An 18222-nucleotide genomic window follows, 5' to 3' on the forward strand; every position below is an offset into this window, starting at 1 on the left:
ATTTTCTTGAGATCCTTAACCAGGTCATTCACTTACTGATGGGTTTAATTACCTGCCTGAGCAGCAGAGCTGAGCTGCCTTTTCAGCAGTGTGTCCAATTCTGCACACAGATGTGCTCGTGCAATAACAAGCAGCTTTAACAGAAGGATACAGGAGATCTCCTCTGACACAAACAAGGTTGTAGCTCTCTCAGATCTACTTCTCTGCAGCTTTTATAGCTGTCCATATGATGTTTTCTGGTTTTCTATGCTCGTGGGCAAGCAGGGGCTGACACTCACTACTGAGCTGTGCTGCATCAGAGGGATCTGCGACGTCTCACTGGAGACCCGGGTATCACCTCCGAGAGCAAAGGGAATTTTTGAAAATCCTGTTAAATGCATTAACAATGAGCTGGGGATAAAGTCAAAACCCTGCTTAGACATCTCGACTGAGAGTTGCCATACAACTGCAGGCAGTGGTGGGTCTTGGCTGAAAATGTATTTATACATTTAGACAGATAGAGATGGATTTCACTTGTTTAAACTCAGCTTTAGTGCAGACGAAAGCAATAGGGGGTGGCGGGGAAAGCACAGGCTGCCACCACCCTCACATATGGCAATTGTTTCCTGTAAAGATTGCTATATTGTATTTATTTCATTCCCTGACATATCACAGGAGGCCACTGATGCTGAATTTGTAGCCAAAAAAACCCCAACCTGCAGCTTTTAGTAGGGCTGTCCTCCAATTTATTTGTGTTTTTCTGTTGGTTTTCTTTTTCCTTCTGCTTTTCATCTGCTGGTTTCTATTTCCACTCTTTCAGTTCTTCCATCCTCTGTTTTGTCTTGTTTTGTTTTTTACTATATTTGAGGAATCTCAGTTACACTGGGAAGCCCGGGAGGTATGAGTGGAATGCTTGGATTTAATACATCCTTGCCTGAACTTTCTTTTGACAAACCAATTAATGGGTTCTGGGGGCAGAGCATTGGGGGGCACAGGAAGATGAAGCAGCTGGGGTGCAAGTCCGGAATGAGGCTGGGGACGCTTGACAGCATGGCTGGGATCAGGAAGGGAGGCCTGGGGAGGGGGTGCTTCAGGTGCAAGGGGATGACACAGAAAGTTATGAGATTTTTCAAATTCTGGAGCTAAGCACGTGCCTGCAGGGACTGGCTGTACCTTCCAGGCAGGCACCTCACTCTGCCCTGCCAGATCCTGCCCTGCTCTGAGCTCCAGGCCTAAGGCATGATGCACAGCTGGCAGAGGTCAGTTCCTGTGCCAGGAGCGCTGCTTGGTCTGAGGGAGCCTCCTGTGCCAGCTTGGGGCAGAAGCTGACCTTTGCTGGTTTATGGGGGATCTCAGGGTCCCAAGTGCTGCTGGGGATCAGATGCCTGTGAAGGTCTGGGAAGGTTTGAGGGAAGGACTTGACTTGTGCTCTGAGTGCTGTGAACTCAGGACAAGCTGCTCCCTTCAGATGTGCTGCTGAGGGCGGTGGCGGCCGGGCTGGGAGGGTTCCCCTCTTGGCTCCATCCCTGGTGTGCATGGGACTCTGCAGCTGTGTTTTTCAAATGCCATTCAAATGAAAGCAGAGGGGAAATCCCGTTTCACTGGGAATAGCTCTCAGATGCAGAGCAGCTTTTCCTCCGAATTCTGTCTTTTGGCTTCCTTGCTGCAGGGTGACACGTGGTATCTTTCTCTTGATCAATTTGTTTATCATTTGCTTGATTATCATCTCCAATAGCAAGACATGGCAGGTCTCTTTTGTTAATCCTGTTAATACTGGCTTTGGAGCAGAAAAATGGTTTAGGGAAAACATTTGGGTATGTTAAACTTTCTTGAAGATGCTGCCTGTGAATACCAAATCATGCATGGCCTGATGTATTTGAATTTTCTAGATTATTCCTGAGCCTTGCATTTCCACCTGTTTGAGTCCTGCTCCTTGTGTCTCCCTGTTTATTCCTACGTACCAGCACCAACCTTCCCTTCTGGCTTTCAGAGCAACTTGTGTGGCTCTTCTGAGAGAAGAGCACAAGCAGAACTCTCTTCTTCAGCCCCATCTCCTGGACCCACCTCCCCTCCAGTGATGCCACCCTGCCTGAGGGAGCCCACCCTGGAGTGGGGGACTGGAGAGCCACCCCATTGTTTCTCCTGGCTTCCTCCTCCAGGAGATCTAATGCTGGCCTCTCTCTCTTTAATGTTTTTAAAGTGATGTATGGCTCGAGGAAGATGTCAGAGCAAAGCCCTGAGAGAGTGATGACCTCCCATGCATCTTCTGAACAGGTAGAAGCCAGCAGAGGCCCCCTGTCCCTTTGCAAGGCAGCCCCCTCCTCTCTCTGCACCCGTGCAAGCTATTTATCTTGTGGGGAAAACATTAGGAGGTCTAGGAGAAGGGTTTAGGCTCCAGAGCTCACCCAGTCCTTGACCTCTGGGCTGAGACTTGCTGTAGGGAGGTGAGTAATTAACAGTGACTGCAGTGGTGTGGGTTGTGTGTGGATACACGGGTGGAACATCTGCCAATGCACCCTGTGTTTACAAAGCCACGGCACCCCTGGGTAAAAAGCAAAACCACGTTTTTTCAGTTGCAGAGTTATGTGACTGCCAGGTGCTGTCAGACACATCTTTGGTTCAGTGAAATGGTCTTTTCTTTTCTCTGACAAATCCTCCCGATTTGGCCTTGGCTGCTGTGGGAGCCTGGCTACTACTGTGCATTCCAGAGGTGGATTTGAGGTGGCCCCAGCAGATGTCAGGGTGGGCTTGTGGGTCCTGTCATGGATATGGCTCTCTCAGGAGAGCCCAAACACAGTGACAGTGCTCCGGGATGAAAAAAGCCATTTATTCATTCGGAGGAGGTCCCTCTCCTACCAGCCCTAAACCAGCTACCAGTGTTTTCAAATCACCAGGAGATGGAAATCACCAGGAGTTTTTTTTTCCCTCCTGGTCAGTTTCCTGCTTGTCTTGATCCCTACTCCTTCCCAGCCAGGTCCTATTCTCTTCCAGCTTCTCATCCAGCCCCAGAAATACTGGACGATGTAGAGCTTTTAGGTGAGATGGTTTGGGAGCCACATAGCACATCTTGCGTTATGGAAAACCAGGGGATCTCCTCATGCACCCCACAGGGTTTTCCCTGTTTTTTCATGGCCTCTCCAGAATTCCTCATGGGAAAAGTGCAGAAGAGATAAAAACAGTGTTCTGCAATTCTGGCTTTTACCATCATGGTTTCACCTGGGAATCTTAAATCTCTGGGTGAAGAGACTTTTAAAAGAGGCGTTGTTTTAGGCCCCTTAGCTGAGAGGGGAAAGCGAGGCAGAGAGGTTTTGTGTTCTTGCTGGGATTTTAAGCCTGTGTGAGAGGGGCACATGGCTCCAAGCAGTGCTTTTGACCGAGGGGCAATGCCAGGAAGGCCTGGGGAGGGTGCTGGGAGCTTGTGCCTGCCAAGGGCACACAGGGATGCCCTGGGCTGGGGGATGTGGGGCTGGCCGGGCAGGGCCCTGTGGGCGCTTGCTGAGACCTACGAGGTCCTTCCTCCTCTCAGCATCTTTTGCTTTAGGCTGTGATTTTGCTGCCCCCAACAGTCTGCTGGTTTTGAACCTGCCCAGTGCTCTCCCACATCAGGATGTGGCCCTGGAGAAGTGGAATGTGAAGGGTCTGGTCCCAAACTCACCCTGTGGGACCCACTGGGGTGCTCCCATAAAGCTGGTGCATCCCCACGTGCATGTTTGGGGTCACAGGGACATGGCCTTGGAGTGACACCATGTAGGTGAGGTCATGGTTGTTCTCTCTTCATGCCTGAGCAAAGATTTCAATCAGGGCAGGATTTCAGTGCCAGGGTTTCACCTGGGCAGCCCATCCTGAGCACCCAGAATTACAGTGTGCAGTCCCAATCAAAATGGGTCCATGAATTTAATCAGCATTTACATGGTTTAATTGAAGATTGTGCCCCTTTGCTTACATCATCTGCCGTGGCTTATCACTCTCACCACAGTGTAGAACAGAGATTTTTGCCCCACCCCCGAGAATGTATTTCAAGAATGTGGTGAAAAAAAATACAGAGAATATGTAACTTTTTCTGGAAATATGATATTTCATGAGGGAAATTTGAAGGCTAGAGTAACCGAATTCCAGGCAAACAGGCATCAGTATTGTTAGGAAATACAGCTCTCTGCAGGGCAAAAAAGAGTGGTATGCCAGGTTTAAATAGGGATTTATAGCCACTGACTGCAAATTACCTTATAAAATTACTGAAACCTTCATAAAGTCATTAATTATGCGTTAGTCTTGATTGTCATTTATTGCACTTCTTAATTGTTCCGTAAACTTTTCTGGATTAAAGGGTGTGTTTCAAATTGACATGAAGCTGTTTTATTGATGTAAATTAACAGAGTACTTTACATAAGGGACAACTGAGGGACCAGCAGCAGAAGAGTCTCTTATCCATTAATAAAGGCAACACAGGGCTGGTGGTGTGATTTCAAGTGAGTGGAGTTTTGTGGAATGATGAGTGTGCAGGCAGTAGTTATAAATCCTTAAAATCAGGATTGCTATCAGTACGGAGTGCGACAGCGGAGGCAGAACACACACTGTTAATCATTCTGTTTAAAATAAGAGGAGGAACAACAGATAGAGAAAACATGGAAAAATCTGGTGGAATTTCACTGAGTCCATGTAGGTCTTCTGTTAAGTCGTTTCCAAGACAGAACATGTTTCACGTGTTTTCACTGTTGTTTTTTCAGTTATTAGCATTTCATTTATTAGCGCTTCCTCGGGCTCACGAGGAGCTGTAGCCACGTTCCACCCACTCCAACCCCTGTACCACCATCATGTCACCAAGCACGTGGCTCTGTTTCTCCTAAAAGGTGCTGGACTTCATGGGATCCACAACCCAGCATGCCCAAAGCCCCTTTTCTTTGAAGCTAGTCTCAGCTCTTTGGGTTTCATTCCGTACTGTTCTGTGGAGGCAGCGTGATTCCAATCATACCATTGCTGATTGCATAAAATATGCCCTGAATCCAACATGTTGTGTTAAAATCTGGTGTCTGGGCCCTGTCTGATTCTGAGCAGAGTAGCTGTTGGATTGTGTTCCAGCCATCCTCAACCCAAGCCAAGTTGGGAGAGACTTGACTGGGATATCGGTGAGGGGTAAAGACCGTGAAACCTCTGCTGTGATTGATGGAGTTGTGCACTGTGAGGACAAATATGCACAAATACTTACCCAGAATAGTAGGGCCTCAATTCAGCTGTATCTGGCAGACTTTGCAGCTCAACTTTCAAGAAATATTGTTTTTAATTGACCTTCGTGTGAGTAATTTGAAGAGCCAGCGCCGCTTTTCGCAAGGAGAGTTTCAAGCGTGGAAACTCCCATCATATGTAAAATTAGTAATTTTACTGTATCATGAGTGATTAAACCTGACCCCCAGGGAGCCAAAAATAATGCTGTGTGACTTCCTTGCCCAATTAACACAGAACAAATGTGAAAATGTGTACATTACAGCAAATTGTGTGCTAATTGGCCTCAGAGAAATACTAACGATGAGGAAGAAATGGGCATGTAATTTCAAACATATTTGAGAGGTTTCGCAGTCTGCTTGCAAATAGGAGGGAAAAAAATCGAAATTTGACAAAACCATTATTTGTTATGATTTATTCACTCAGCTCCAGTCTTGAACCTAGGAGTATTGGCAGCTTCAGCTAAGATTCCTGCTGAGTATTTCTCCTTCTAATGACTGCATACAGCATTTAGCTCAATGCTATTTTTTGGCATAGTGTCATAAATATCTATTTAAAAATCTTGTCTCTATATGTGTATCTAGGGTTAGGTGCTTTTCTTTTCCCTTTTTCTCATGAAAATACCTCTAGATGCAAGACAATCTCCTGCTCCCTTTCCCGAGGAGAATATTCTGCTCAAGTGCAGTGGTAGGACTGTTCTCCTTGGGCAGCAACCTCTCTGCCAGGACTGTACATCATTTAAGTACTGGCTTAAGCAGAGAATAAATGTCTGTCTGTTCAGGGGAGAATTTCAGCTGGTCAGGGAAGTTAGATCTGACCCACAGACTTAAGGAATCCAAGATGTACTCACTATTCCTAAAATTAAATCTCTTCCACTTCATTTTCTATCATGTTTATATATGACATTTTCTCTAGGCTTTCACTATATCTTAGGAATAAAACTGATTGAAGATGTAATTTGTGGGCTAGAGGTAAATCCCATCTTTCCATACTTTCTTCTGTCTTCCGTAAGTACAGAAAGCAGAGCTCTGGGCTTTTCCTCTGCAGCAAGAATATCCCAGAATTTGTTGCTGGAGCTGCAGGCTGATGCACTGAAGTGTGATTTGGTCACAGCGAAACCCTTTTGTAAGAGATAGAAGGTCAAACATGTCCAAAATTAAATGATGCAGTGCTATCAAACTGAGGTGTTTCAGTAATTTTCTTTGATGATTTTAGCCAAATCATGATGTCCCTAAGAAACACCACGATCTCACAGAATTAGCTTTTTTCTCCTGGAAAAAAAACTGGAACCAGCATTATTTTAAGAGCCTGCTCCTCCAGACTCGACATGTGGAAAAGTTCCCAGGGACCTTGGAGGAGTTGTCAAGTGGAGAAAGCAGTGTCCTGGCAGCAGGACTCCTCCTGGTTTAGCTCTTGCTGAAGCTGAACAGGTTCACTTCAAACTTTTGGATTTTTTGGTTGATTTGCACTGTCCTCTACGTGTTAAGTGAGAACAGTGCAGTGCAGCACTTAGCTCTGATCTTAAATTGTTTCTGCCAAGCAGGCACAGAGACAGAAGCGTCTTTTTCACATCCCTGTGAGTTCTTTGGGACATTTATAGGAGTTAGTACCGTTTATTTCCCAGTTAAAGATTTCCTTGTGGTTGTTGAGAGGCTTAATGGCTTGGAGGTCTTGTATAAAAACTTTGTAGATGTCACCAGTATTTTGTCTTTCTGGTGAGAAGAGCTGTGGTGGAGGGAAGGGCTGGGGAATAGAGAGGGGCTGTAAGGCTGTGGTTCTGCTCGACTTCTGGTGGGACTTTATGGACAAACTCAGCATCCCCAAAAATGCCAATTGTGTATTGTGGAGTGTTCAGATTAGTAAGAAGCTTAAAAATAACATCTTTTGGAAGACTTGTGAGTGTGCAACAACCGTTTCTCATTGGAAAAATTGATTTTCACTAGTGTTACAGTGTATATTTGAAGTGGAAGTTGTCAGAACTAAGTGGTGCTGGCAGGGGAGTCTGCAGAAGCAGAAAGATGCTGGCCCCAGGAAAACTCTGGTGTGTGATTCCTGTTGAGAATTTATAGGAAATTAAGATGTGGCAATCATCAGTTTAGAGATGAAAGAAGAGGATGATGTGAGAGGTTGGGTTCGTGGCCGAGTTTGGTGTTATTTCACTTGGTTTTACTGGATTTCTTCAGAGGGGAGTAGTGGCCTGGACACTCGGTGAGCGCCACTGCCAAGTCGTTTCCACTGATTAAGGACTTAGAAAAATCCTTTTTGTTGCCATCAGGGGGAGCTTTTGAGATCTTTCAAGAGTGAAAAAAAATATTAAAAAAAAAAAAAAAAAAAAAAAAAAAGAAAGGAGGAAAAAAAAAGAAACGTCCCAGCTCAGAAACAGAGATCTACAAACCAGCAAGCAGCCAGGAGCTTACCTGTGGCTACAACTAAGCCAAGGAAACCAGGGGAGATGAATTCCTTAGGCTGAAAAATTAGAAATATTGAGAGAGGATTTTTTGACTCAATCCACCAATAAAACTAATCATTGATTTTTTTTTTTTTTTTTTTTAATTATTATTTCCAAAAAATAACCCAGGAGTCTTTGGAGCACTCAAAAGCCAAGTCCTCCTCTGTTGCTACAGCTTCTGGAAGGCAAATGCTCTTCAAAAAGCTTCTCTCCTTCTAGCTCCTGATGATTCGATGGGGACCTTTGATGCAACATTTGGATTAGCTGCACACAACTGCACTGAGGGGGACCACAAAAGGGGGAGCTTGGCTGATTGCATAACTTTGAGAAAATAATAAGAGGAAAAGAAGGAATTAGAGAGAGAGAGAGAGAGAGTGGAAAAGAGAGAAAGAAAGAAAGCAATTAAAAAAAAATATCTGAGACTCAAGTTTCAAGACTCTTTATGTGCTGCAGAGGAGCATAAGGTTTACCAGCAAAGTGCAACGGGGAGTCTGAGAGGAGAAATAGCTTTCTCTTTTGCCAAGAAAAAAAAATAGGAATGTGTGTTTTGGACTGGACTGAGAAAGAAAGCTGGGGAGATTGCAAAAAGGGGGGTGCAGGATTTTTGTCACATTGATCCATTCATCTTGATTGTCTTCTTTAAAAAATAAATAAGGGTGGGGGAAGTGATAGGGGGAAAGAGGAAGAGAGGAAAAGAAGGGGGGAAAAGGAAAACAGCAAAAGTGTTTGAACCTCTGGAGCTATCTGCTCCTTCAAGCTGATTGATTAGTCATGATCCCTGCAGTTTTAATGGGAATCATTCAATTGGGAAGGTGGAGCACCCTAGAGTAGATTAGCATATTCTTGTTTACTCATCTTCTGAGGGGCTTTTTCTCTTTTCTTTCATTTTGTGGAGAAGAAGGGAGGGGGGGAGGTTGGGGGGAAGGAGGGGGTTGTGGCTTATGTTATAAAGGAGGCCAAAAAAATAAATAGATTAGAGCATCTTTTGGGGGGAGGGAAATCAGTGGGTCTGAGTCCTGGAGAAAGCTGGGGGGTTGTTTTGGTTTTTTGTTTTGTTTTGTGTGTGTGAGAGTGTGTGTGTGTGTTTTTTTTAAGAAGAAAAAAATAAAGGGAAGAAAATTCAGCAGAGAAAAGAAGAGAGAGAGGAATTCCAGCTGTGGAGGAATAGAGGAGAAGAAGACAGATAGAGGAGAAGAGCAGAGAAATACATTTCAACCAAGAAGGAGTTTTGATTTATTTGATTTTTATTTGTTTTAAGGAGAAAAAAAATCTATAAGCAGGAAAAAGAAAGAAAGAAAAAGAAAAAAAGAAAAGAAAAAGCAACTGAGAAGGGTTATAAAAAGAGCAAATACCAAGAAGGGTGAACAAGAGAAGAAAGTCAAGGCAAGGAGGAGCCCAAAGCTGGCAGATCGGGAGGATTTGCAGGGGAGAAGGGGGGGGAAGATTGGAAATGCAGCTCTGGAGTTTGCTGCTGCCTCTTGCGCTTCTCTGTACAGCCCTAGCCAGTGGACCCGAATGTGGGATGGACGAGCGCTCCCGCAGGGCACGAAGGGACACCAGGCACAGCCGCCAGCTCCTCCACACTGCCCCGGGCACCTGTGCCACCAGGTTAGCCCGAGGAAGGCGCTCCACTGCTGGGCTGGAGCCTGGGCATGTCCCCCGCAGGAGGCAACAGCGGGAGGTAAAGGACGAAGAGGAGTCCCTTACCCCGAGCAGGGCGCTCTATTTCAGTGGCCAAGGTGATCAGCTGCGGCTGAAGGCAGACATTGAGCTGCCCCGAGATGCCTTCACTTTGCAAGTGTGGCTGAAAGCCGAAGGAGGACAGAGATCTCCGGCTGTCATTGCAGGTAGGTAGCTGGCCGTGCCTGTGTGCAGCATCCCCGCTCCGCGCCGGGAGCCGGCGGAGCAGGCGGCTGGAGGCGTGCGTGTGTCCGGGAGCGGGGTGTGCACACCCAGCCCCGCGGGAGTGCCCCGCAGCACACGGGGGATGGCAGCGCCTCTGCGAACACGCTGGGCTTGCCTTCACCCCGCCAGATATTCCGGGAGATCCCGGAGCTCTGCGGACCGGCTGGAAGTATAGGCTCGCAGGAAAAGTTATGTAAACTTTTGCATAGGGGAAATGGCAGTGCCCTGGGGTAGTTTCTGTCTCTCTGGGTGCGCGGATTGAGGTGCAGGTAGAAGAGCCAGCTCTTACGGTGGGGTTTTGTCTAATTTTCAGGTTGGAAAACTGTAAGTAGAGCATTTGAAAGTGCCTTGTTTGTATGTATGGAAAGAAATGTATGTGACGGGTGTGTGGCTGCAAAGAAACGCATATCTAAGGTCCCCCTACGATTTCCTTGGTTTTATTGGCTTTTTAGTGTACTCCGCTGTTAGCTCTTTAGATGCAGTGTTAGCATGTGGTTTCCAAAAAGCTATAAAGGAACTTTTTGGCTATTGTGAAACCTCAAATGAATCAAATGAGTTTATAAAGTTCCCAACCCCTCGACACTCAGCTACGGCTGGGACTCGCACTGCAGCTAGAGGATGTGTGGAGTATTTTTGTCTCCCCTTAGAAATGGCAAGTGTAACATCAATGATTCTAAGGTCAAACAGCCCTATAAAATCATTTAGTACTCAAAGCAGCTACCAGTCTAAGCTGTCTGAGCTGGATAATAACAAGGAGTATTGCACTTTTCTTATTTAAATTTTATGAGCCCATCCTGAATTTGGGTCCCTCTCCCCGCGTTCGCGCCCTCTCCCCCTCCCTCTCTCCCGCCACCTCCCGCCCTTTCCCCGCTTTAGTGATAAAGTGCAGCGAAGTTGTCGTGAAATCGGATCCTTTTCGGAGGGTTACAAACCCTTATAAATGTCGCCACATCCATCTTTGCTCTGAAGGAAGTCATAGAAAATGGAAATGCCCTTAAAAAAAAAAAAAAAAAGAAAAAGGAAGAAAAAAAAAGGAAACAAGTCAGAAAGAGAAACGAGTATTGGGGGGCGGGGGGAAGACATGTTTTACAGCTCTTTTGGCAAGGAGATTCCCTGAAAGTACAAAGTTTCCATGTCCTAGGATGCCTTAAAGAGACAGGGAGGATTTCCCCTTTCCCTTTAAGTGGAGTCACTTCCTAGCAGGAGGCAGCGCTGCCTGTGCCGGTGGCGTGGCTGCCCCGCCAGCCCCGCTCCTGTCCCCTGCCACCCTCCCTCCTGCCACCCTCCCTCCTGCCACATTCCCGGCCGCGCTGCCCCATCCCTGACCGGCGCGGCTGCTGTCTCGCAAGAAAGTTGCTTTGTCCTGAGGAAAACAAAAACTGAGATGAACTCAGCCGTGCTTTTCCTTAACTTTCCCTAATCCCAGCTGCTCCGCTCGCTTGTGAGGAGGGGGACGCGGTTTGTGCGGGGCTGCCGGGGAGGGCAGGACGTGCCGGGCATGGGCTGGTCCCGTGTGCCTTCAGAGCAGTGATTTCATAGGTGAACCACGTTATTCCTTGCTTTATTCCCCCTGGCTTTCTCACACTCTGCTCTTCCGGTTTCCAACCCTAACTTAAACCCCGGGGCTCAAAGTGCTTCCCTTTCAAGTTAGGAAAGGCAGAATTTTGGGTTTACACAGATCTCGTCAGTACCAAAACAGGGTCAGTGTATTTTTTAATGTGTTTAATCCAACACCTGGGACCCCGTGTCTGTCTTTGGTGCAAGTATCTCTAATTCTCACAACAGGGAACCTAGACAAACACACACAAAGATCATTTGTAGTAAAATACTTTAATTGGATGGGGGAGGTTGGGTTGTTGCCTGTATTAAACACTTGACCCATTTTATGCATGGAAATAACATTCCACTGTGAAAAATGAAGAGAAATGTCCCAGTTTTGCACCGTAGAGCTTCAGCTCGGCTTGGGAGGACTTTGTGATTTTTATTTTATTTTTAAGCTCCCCCTGCCCCCCTTGCACGCACTCTTGAAGAGGAGTCAGGTTTGGCTCTGTGTGTAAACACCTGGAAGAGGTCCAAGAGGAACTCACTTGGAGTATCCTCTGCACACCACAGCCTCCCAGACCTGCAGCAAGCTTAGGGAGAGATTATGCTTCCCTCAATGAGGAAATCAAGGGTTCTGGCTGCCAAAACTCTTGGCTTTCACATTTTCACTGTTTTGGGATGTGACAGACTGAGGAGCTCAGTTGTGCTGTTGAATTTGCATCTGTAGGACCCCACTGAAATCAAGAGCCCATCTGGGTGTTTGGAGGGGAAGGGACTGGGGCACATTTTCTGGCAGTGCCAGAAGTGAGTTTCTCCCCAACTTTCGTCCCAGTTGCGAAGTGGGAAGCTGTGCGGCTGTACAGATCTGAGGAAAAGGGTGGGATTGACTGGGATACACCTCTTTTTCAGAGTTGCTCTTGTGTCATCACCTACTTTCTGCCCCCCACTTTCTGCCCATGCTGACTGCTCCCCTTGCATCCCTCCCTGCTGGCATATAAGAAATTACTGCAAGTTGTACAGAAGGAGCCCCATGTGTGCCTGTAGGGGAAACCTGTTGTGTCTGTTAAAAATCTCGTGTAGGACCCAAGTTGTTATCAGCTTCTGCGCCTGAGCCCTGACATAACGGAGTTCTTCTGCTAATCCAGGCTACAGGAGTTTCTGTCTGGAGCCAACTCTCCTTACGTCACCCTCTGCTGCAGTATTCAATTTGTTTTCATAAATGGCTAATTTTACAGCGCTGTTAAGTGGGTTCGTCATTGTGCCGGGCCATGCCCTGTCTCTGATGAGAGGCAGTCCTGGTGCCAGGCTCTGCCAATTTTCACGCTGCTTGGCAGCGATGTTTTTGCCGCCCTGTTTGACTCCACTGATATCTGCTCTGGCATTTGTCAGAGGGAAAGCTGTTGGGAAACTGGAAGTCTGACCCATTGATCTGCGTTACGCAAAAGCTCAGGAGCCCTGTCGGGGCTGGGCTGCGCTGCTCGGAGCGGCTCCCGCCGTGCGGCTCCCGGAGGCAGCTCCCGGCTCCTGCGCACTCGGCCCCCCTCCCTCCCCGGGCCGCAGAGTTCTTGGACAAACCCTGCTCGAATGTGCGCACCTACCCCGCAGCACAGCCCATCCCTCTTGTAAACACGCACATGTGCACATGGAATCAATCAGGCGGCTCCGGGCACCTTCCCCCGCGGAGCCTGTGGATGCTGGTGCAGGAAAGGGTTAAGGTGAGGCTGTGCTCGGTTAGGTAATGCACACACACCGTGCAAAAAAAGGGGCTTCAAAGCGCTGCTGACCTTGCTGCTGTTGTAGTCAAGGATATTTCAGTTCCACTGTGAAAACGCAACCCCATCCTAAGAAACAGGATCCTCCCGAGTCCCTGTCAGGGTGTTTTCTGGTGTATGGGGTAGCTCATGTTTTCACAGGAGCGAGATGTTGACTCTTTACTGGCTGGGGCTGAGAGGAGCGGGATGAATGATCGGCAGCAGGAACCGGAGTAAGAAGGCGTGCCTGCTTCTGAAGAGTGAAAGTTGTTTGTATTTTGGTTTGGGGTTTGTTGTTGTTTTTGTTTTGTTTTGTTTTTTTACTTCTTGGTTTCATTCTCCTCTGTCTCTCTATTCCTCAGCCTGCCTACAGGGAGCATGATCCCAACTTAATAAAGCTTCATATGTAAGGGAGTGCCTATGTTTTCCCAACTTCGGTCCTTGATGAACATAAAACTGCAGCAGAATCCAAAAGAAGAGAAAAGCCAAAATCAGCACGGTGGAGCTCACTTAAAGCCACAGCTTTTGCATGTTAGAGACTGAGAAACGTGTCAGGGTCCAGTAATTGGGCAATTATAAGGATCTGTAATTGACACTTCATAGGTCTGGTCCCCCCACGGGGTTAAAGAATATATGTTTACTTTGGGGAGTTGACTTGTTTTCTTCTGAAGTTTTGGAGTCTGATATTGGTTTAATACACTTCGGGTAGAATTGGTGAGCTGGGTCCTATCTCCAGAGCTGATTCTCATGCTGGGTGTGCTGGGAACTGGAGGATGTTTTCAACAGAGAGTTTACTCAGGGTCTCACTGGCATTAAAACACTTGGCAGGTAGATAACGTGGCATTTTCTCATGCTCAACAGCCTGTTATCTTTCAATCGTATGAATTTTCTAGTCATGTTCTGTAATGAAGGACTACAATGAAGGAGTAAATCAAATATAACACTTGTAGTTCTGTTGTTTAATTAGTGCTGACATGTGCCAGGTCCCAGGGTGCTGGCCATGGTGGGCAGAGTGGAGTGACAGGAGCTGGAACACCTGCACAGATGTTCCTGCAAGGTGACAAGTCTCTGAAACACCACTGCTGAAGGGTGGGGGAAGCTGTGTGGGTTTGGCTTCCCTGTGGATGGGTTCAAATGATTATCCACTTCATGACTATGGATCTGGACATGGCTTGACTCATAGGTCACTGAAAAAATACCCTCACAGCTTTTTAGTCATTTACTAAATATTTGCCTTTGAACAGCACATTTCCTTCAGCCTGTGGAAGCTGGCGCAAGAATCAGGAACTGATTTTTCTTTCCATAACATTTCCTATTTAATCTGGTCTCATTCTTTTGACCAGCTACACTCCAGAGTCAGAACAGCCCAGTTAAAAGAAAGCTGGGGGTTTTTTCCCCCTTAAAGCACTTACACGTAGGCTGTTCTAATTAATTAAATGGTAATAAAACAGTGAGGGTAATTTGACTGTGTGTGTAAAGGATGGCAAGTTTAGATTCCTAAATGATGTATGGCTGTCTCCTGTAGGCACGGAGTTGTGTCCCAGGCTGAGTTTGCCTCTCCAAGCTTCGTTTCAGCCTGATTTATTTTGAGCCAACCTGTTTCGGTTAGGAAAACCCGCATGAGGCAGAAAGCAAGCGGAGAGAATGGTGTTTGGAGAAAGAGCAGGAGCAGGGCTGTCCTCAGGGACCCGTGGAGATGTCTGGAGGAGTGCAGAGAAGAGCTGTGCAGGGCAGGCTCGCTGCTGAGGGCGAGGAGAAGCCCTTGGAGAGCCTTCGCACGCGAAGCCATTGCCAAAGCCAGCCCTGGGCGGGGTTGGAGCATCCTGGGAATCAGGCTGGAGCTGCTCTCCAGGTCCCCACTCCCACCCCACGTGGTGCCAGGAGGGGCTTGTAGGTGGCCGAGGGGTGCTGAGGCTGTGGCTGCACTGAGCACAGGTGTCCCCTGTCAGCCCCAGCAACACAGAGGACTGGGGAGGGATGAGCTCAAATCCCAAATCCCAGAGGGTCTCACTGATGCTGGCTCCCTGGGGACCCTAATCCAGACCCTCCACACAGGTAGGTGCCACTTTCCAGTGCAGAACAGGACAGGGCTCTGCTTGCAAAGCTGACCCAGGTGTTTGCTGAGGCAGCTCCATGAGCTTTGAGTCGGCTCACCTTTGCCAAGGGTGGGAGAGATCCTCGGCTGAGCACATTGAACAGCAGAGATCCAGCTGCCAGTGGACACCTCGCTGGTCACTGGGGCCTGACTCAGTTTGCAGGCAGCCAGCTGAGGGGAGCAGGGGCGTTTGGTGGAGAAATGCCTCCTTTGGAGCCTGGATCTGGCTCTGGTCTGTCATGAGAGACGTGAAGCCACAATGCATCCAGGAGCACCTTTAACACAAAAAAGTTTCACACCCTGGCAGCCCAGAAAAACAGTTGTGTCCTGGGGTGTGTCAGGAGGAGTGTGGGCAGCAGGGGAGGGGGATTGTGCCCCTGTGCCCCTGTGCTCAGGTGAGACCCCACCTGCAGAGCTGCCCCAGCCCCGGGGCCCAGCACAGGAAGGACCTGGAGCTGCTGGAGAGAGGCCAGAGGAGGCTCCAGGGGGATCAGAGGGATGGAGAAGCTCTGCTGGGAGGAAAGGCTGGGAGAGCTGGGATTGTTCAGCCTGGAGAGGAGAAGCTTTGGGGTGACCTCACTGTGCCCTTGCAGGGCCTGAAGAGAGCTACAAGAGAGCTGGAGAGGGACTTCTGACGGAGACCTGGAATGCCAGGACAAGAGGGAATGGCTTCACACTGAAACAGAGTGGTTTTAGATCAGATATTAGGAAGGAATAATCACCTGTGAGGGTGGGCAGGCCCTGGCACAGGGTGCCCAGAGCAGCTGGGGCTGCCCCTGGATCCCTGGCAGTGCCCAAGGCCAGGTGGGACAGGGCTTGGAGCAGCCTGGGATGGTGGAAGGTGTCCCTGCCATGGCAGGGGGTGGAATGAGATGACTTTTAAAGGTCCCTTTCAACCCAAACCATTCTATGAAAATGCAGGAACCATGCAGGACCAACAGGGTTTAGGTGCTCTCAAGGCCACAGGATCAACCCAGTGCTTTCACATTGGATTTTCATGCTGGCCCGAGCCAGGAAAAAAAAAGAGCCAAAGTATAGTGTGTTTTCTCAAAAAGACATATTGAAAAAACAAAAATAAACCCTTCCATGACTGGGGTCAGCTGAAATGCTCCCATATAATAGTTTTGCTTCTAATTTTATCTGTTGCTTTTTCAGGTCCTCTTTTCTTTTCTCCAATAGAAATTACAGGAGCAGAAGCAGAGAAGGGACCACCTGGGTTGCCAAATTCAGTCCCCTGCAGTGTCAGGGATATAACAGCAGATAATTAGTCCAAACATTCACAGAAAATCCACTTTGTAGGCTCTGATATAGCACAGGCCACAGCAGATTTCCCAGTGCTCTACTATAAACCAAAGCTCTTTAGCTAAGACCGAGAGTCACCACTTTAATGTAAGACAGGAAAAGAGAAGGACAGATCCACAACATCTTAAGTACCTAAAATCCAAAACATTGGTCTAGAAAACTGTTAAGTATGAGAAAGGAAAACATTGGCTGGTAAAAGGTATCAGCTTTCTTATTTTCAGAGAGTTAAAATGAATCAGGTGTTTTGACAGTTATGAAACTTCTATTGAAATTTTAAGTTGGAATATTTGCCAAAACTGATCCTTTCCCACAGATAGTCTGTTTTGATTAATTTCTCCTTTTCCTGAGAAAAATATTTTATCAAACATTTCCCACCCTTCTCTGGTCTTAGCCTGTGTGGCAGCTCCTACATCCCCTTGTAGTAGGAATGAATGCTTTCGCTTTATTGCATTTTTACTTCTTTACATCTTATACTCCAGGTTATTGAGAAAATGCATCAGAAAACACTTGTTTGATCAAAATCCTCTATGTTTTTTCTCTCAAGTGTATCAGCAAGTTTAATATCATCTTTTTCTTCATTTACCCTCCTCTCTCAACACTGCCAAATTTTTCATCTAGCACTGTTTACATGGTCAGTATATATCAATCTTATTTCATATATGCAAAATATATTGGACTCTTCTGTTTCTTGGGTTCTGAGCATTTGCTTCATGCATTGTTCTGTGCACAGGTGCTGTGCTGCCCATTTTGTTTCTTTGTTTTCCCAAAAAAGAGGCTTCTGAAGATGAAGCTGTACCTTTCCCCTGACCTCACCCTTCAATTCTTCTGCGCCCATTTCCCCACCTGGGGGTTGCTGACATCTGGATATGATTCTTGATTTTATTTCACCTTTCTGTGGGGAAGGAATACTTGATTGTTGTGCTATTTTCTCTGTCTCTCCACATTTCTCTTCATTTTCTCTGCTGTGAGCATGCATGCACACACACACACCATTTCCAAAGCACCTTTGATTTTCTTCCCAGATCAATAGAGCATTTAAACTCCAATGATCAAGGAGGAGCAGCTTGTTTATTTCCCCACATATTCTGACACAAGTGGCACATCTTGTAAACTGCTTTGATTTGATGTTAGTGCCTATTATAAAGTTTACTCTCCCCAGAGCCATCCATGAAGTTAAAGTACTCTTACTCTGATCAGGAGCAGAGCAGAACTCAAAAAGGTGAGGTAAAAAGAGAACAGGAGTGAGTATCTTACCACAGAATTTTGCTTTCTGCTGTCCTTGCTGACAGTGATCAGAACAATTTGAGGACTGTTGAGCATCCGTAAGTTTGGGCAGCACCAGTGAGGGTACTTTATGTATCACACTTTAAAGTGAACAAATATAAATGAAGGTCTATTATCCCTTGGTAGAATGGGGCTGGATTTGTGGCTACACAGGAAGCATGGATTTCATCCGAAACCTAGTCAAGAAAAATACCACTGAGCTTGGCTGAGTCTGGAAAAGGCTGTGATTTCAGAGAGTTTTCTGTACCTCTTCTCTATAGCCTGGACCTGTCTGTGGTCCTTGCTTCAGGATCCTTTATTTTGCTGGCCTTTTTTGCTTCAGATATGAGAGAAGAAAAACTGTGAAGCCCTAACATGAGGGGAATTGGCCAGAGGAAGGAGACATGTTTATTTGCTTTTGCTATACTCCAAATCTCAAACTGGCCTCTGTCTCTTTCAACCGTTCTTCTTTTCTTTTCCCTCCCTTTTTTCCTTTTTTATTTTTTTAATGTTAAAATCTCACCCATTCCAAACCCACTCTCCCATTTTCTGTTCTGCAGGGTGATGTAAGTGTGCAACTTTCCCATCCAATCCCTCCACCCTCTCTTATCACCATCCTAGTCTCGGTTTTTCCCCTGCTGTCTGGTGTCCTTGATTCCCCCGCTTTCCCTCCTTCCTGCTCTGCACAGTTGCTGCTTTCCTGCTCCTCTCCCATCTCC

The 18222-nt window shown here is 47.0% G+C and overlaps 1 protein-coding gene across 1 annotated transcript in view; it reads left to right on the forward strand.

The window, feature by feature from the left end:
* Nucleotides 1-8585: 8585 nt before the first annotated feature.
* Nucleotides 8586-18222, forward strand: part of PAPPA (pappalysin 1) — a 181232-nt gene continuing 171595 nt past the window's right edge. The window contains exon 1 of the mRNA XM_042052475.1: nucleotides 8586-9492. Within this exon, the coding sequence (XP_041908409.1) occupies nucleotides 9096-9492 (397 nt within the window). The 5' untranslated portion in view covers nucleotides 8586-9095. The remainder of the gene's footprint in view (nucleotides 9493-18222) is intronic.

Source organism: Corvus kubaryi, unplaced genomic scaffold (assembly GCF_017639235.1).
Source record: "Corvus kubaryi isolate FWS band 111438036 unplaced genomic scaffold, C.kubaryi_AGA036_p1.0 78, whole genome shotgun sequence".
NCBI lineage: Eukaryota > Metazoa > Chordata > Aves > Passeriformes > Corvidae > Corvus > Corvus kubaryi.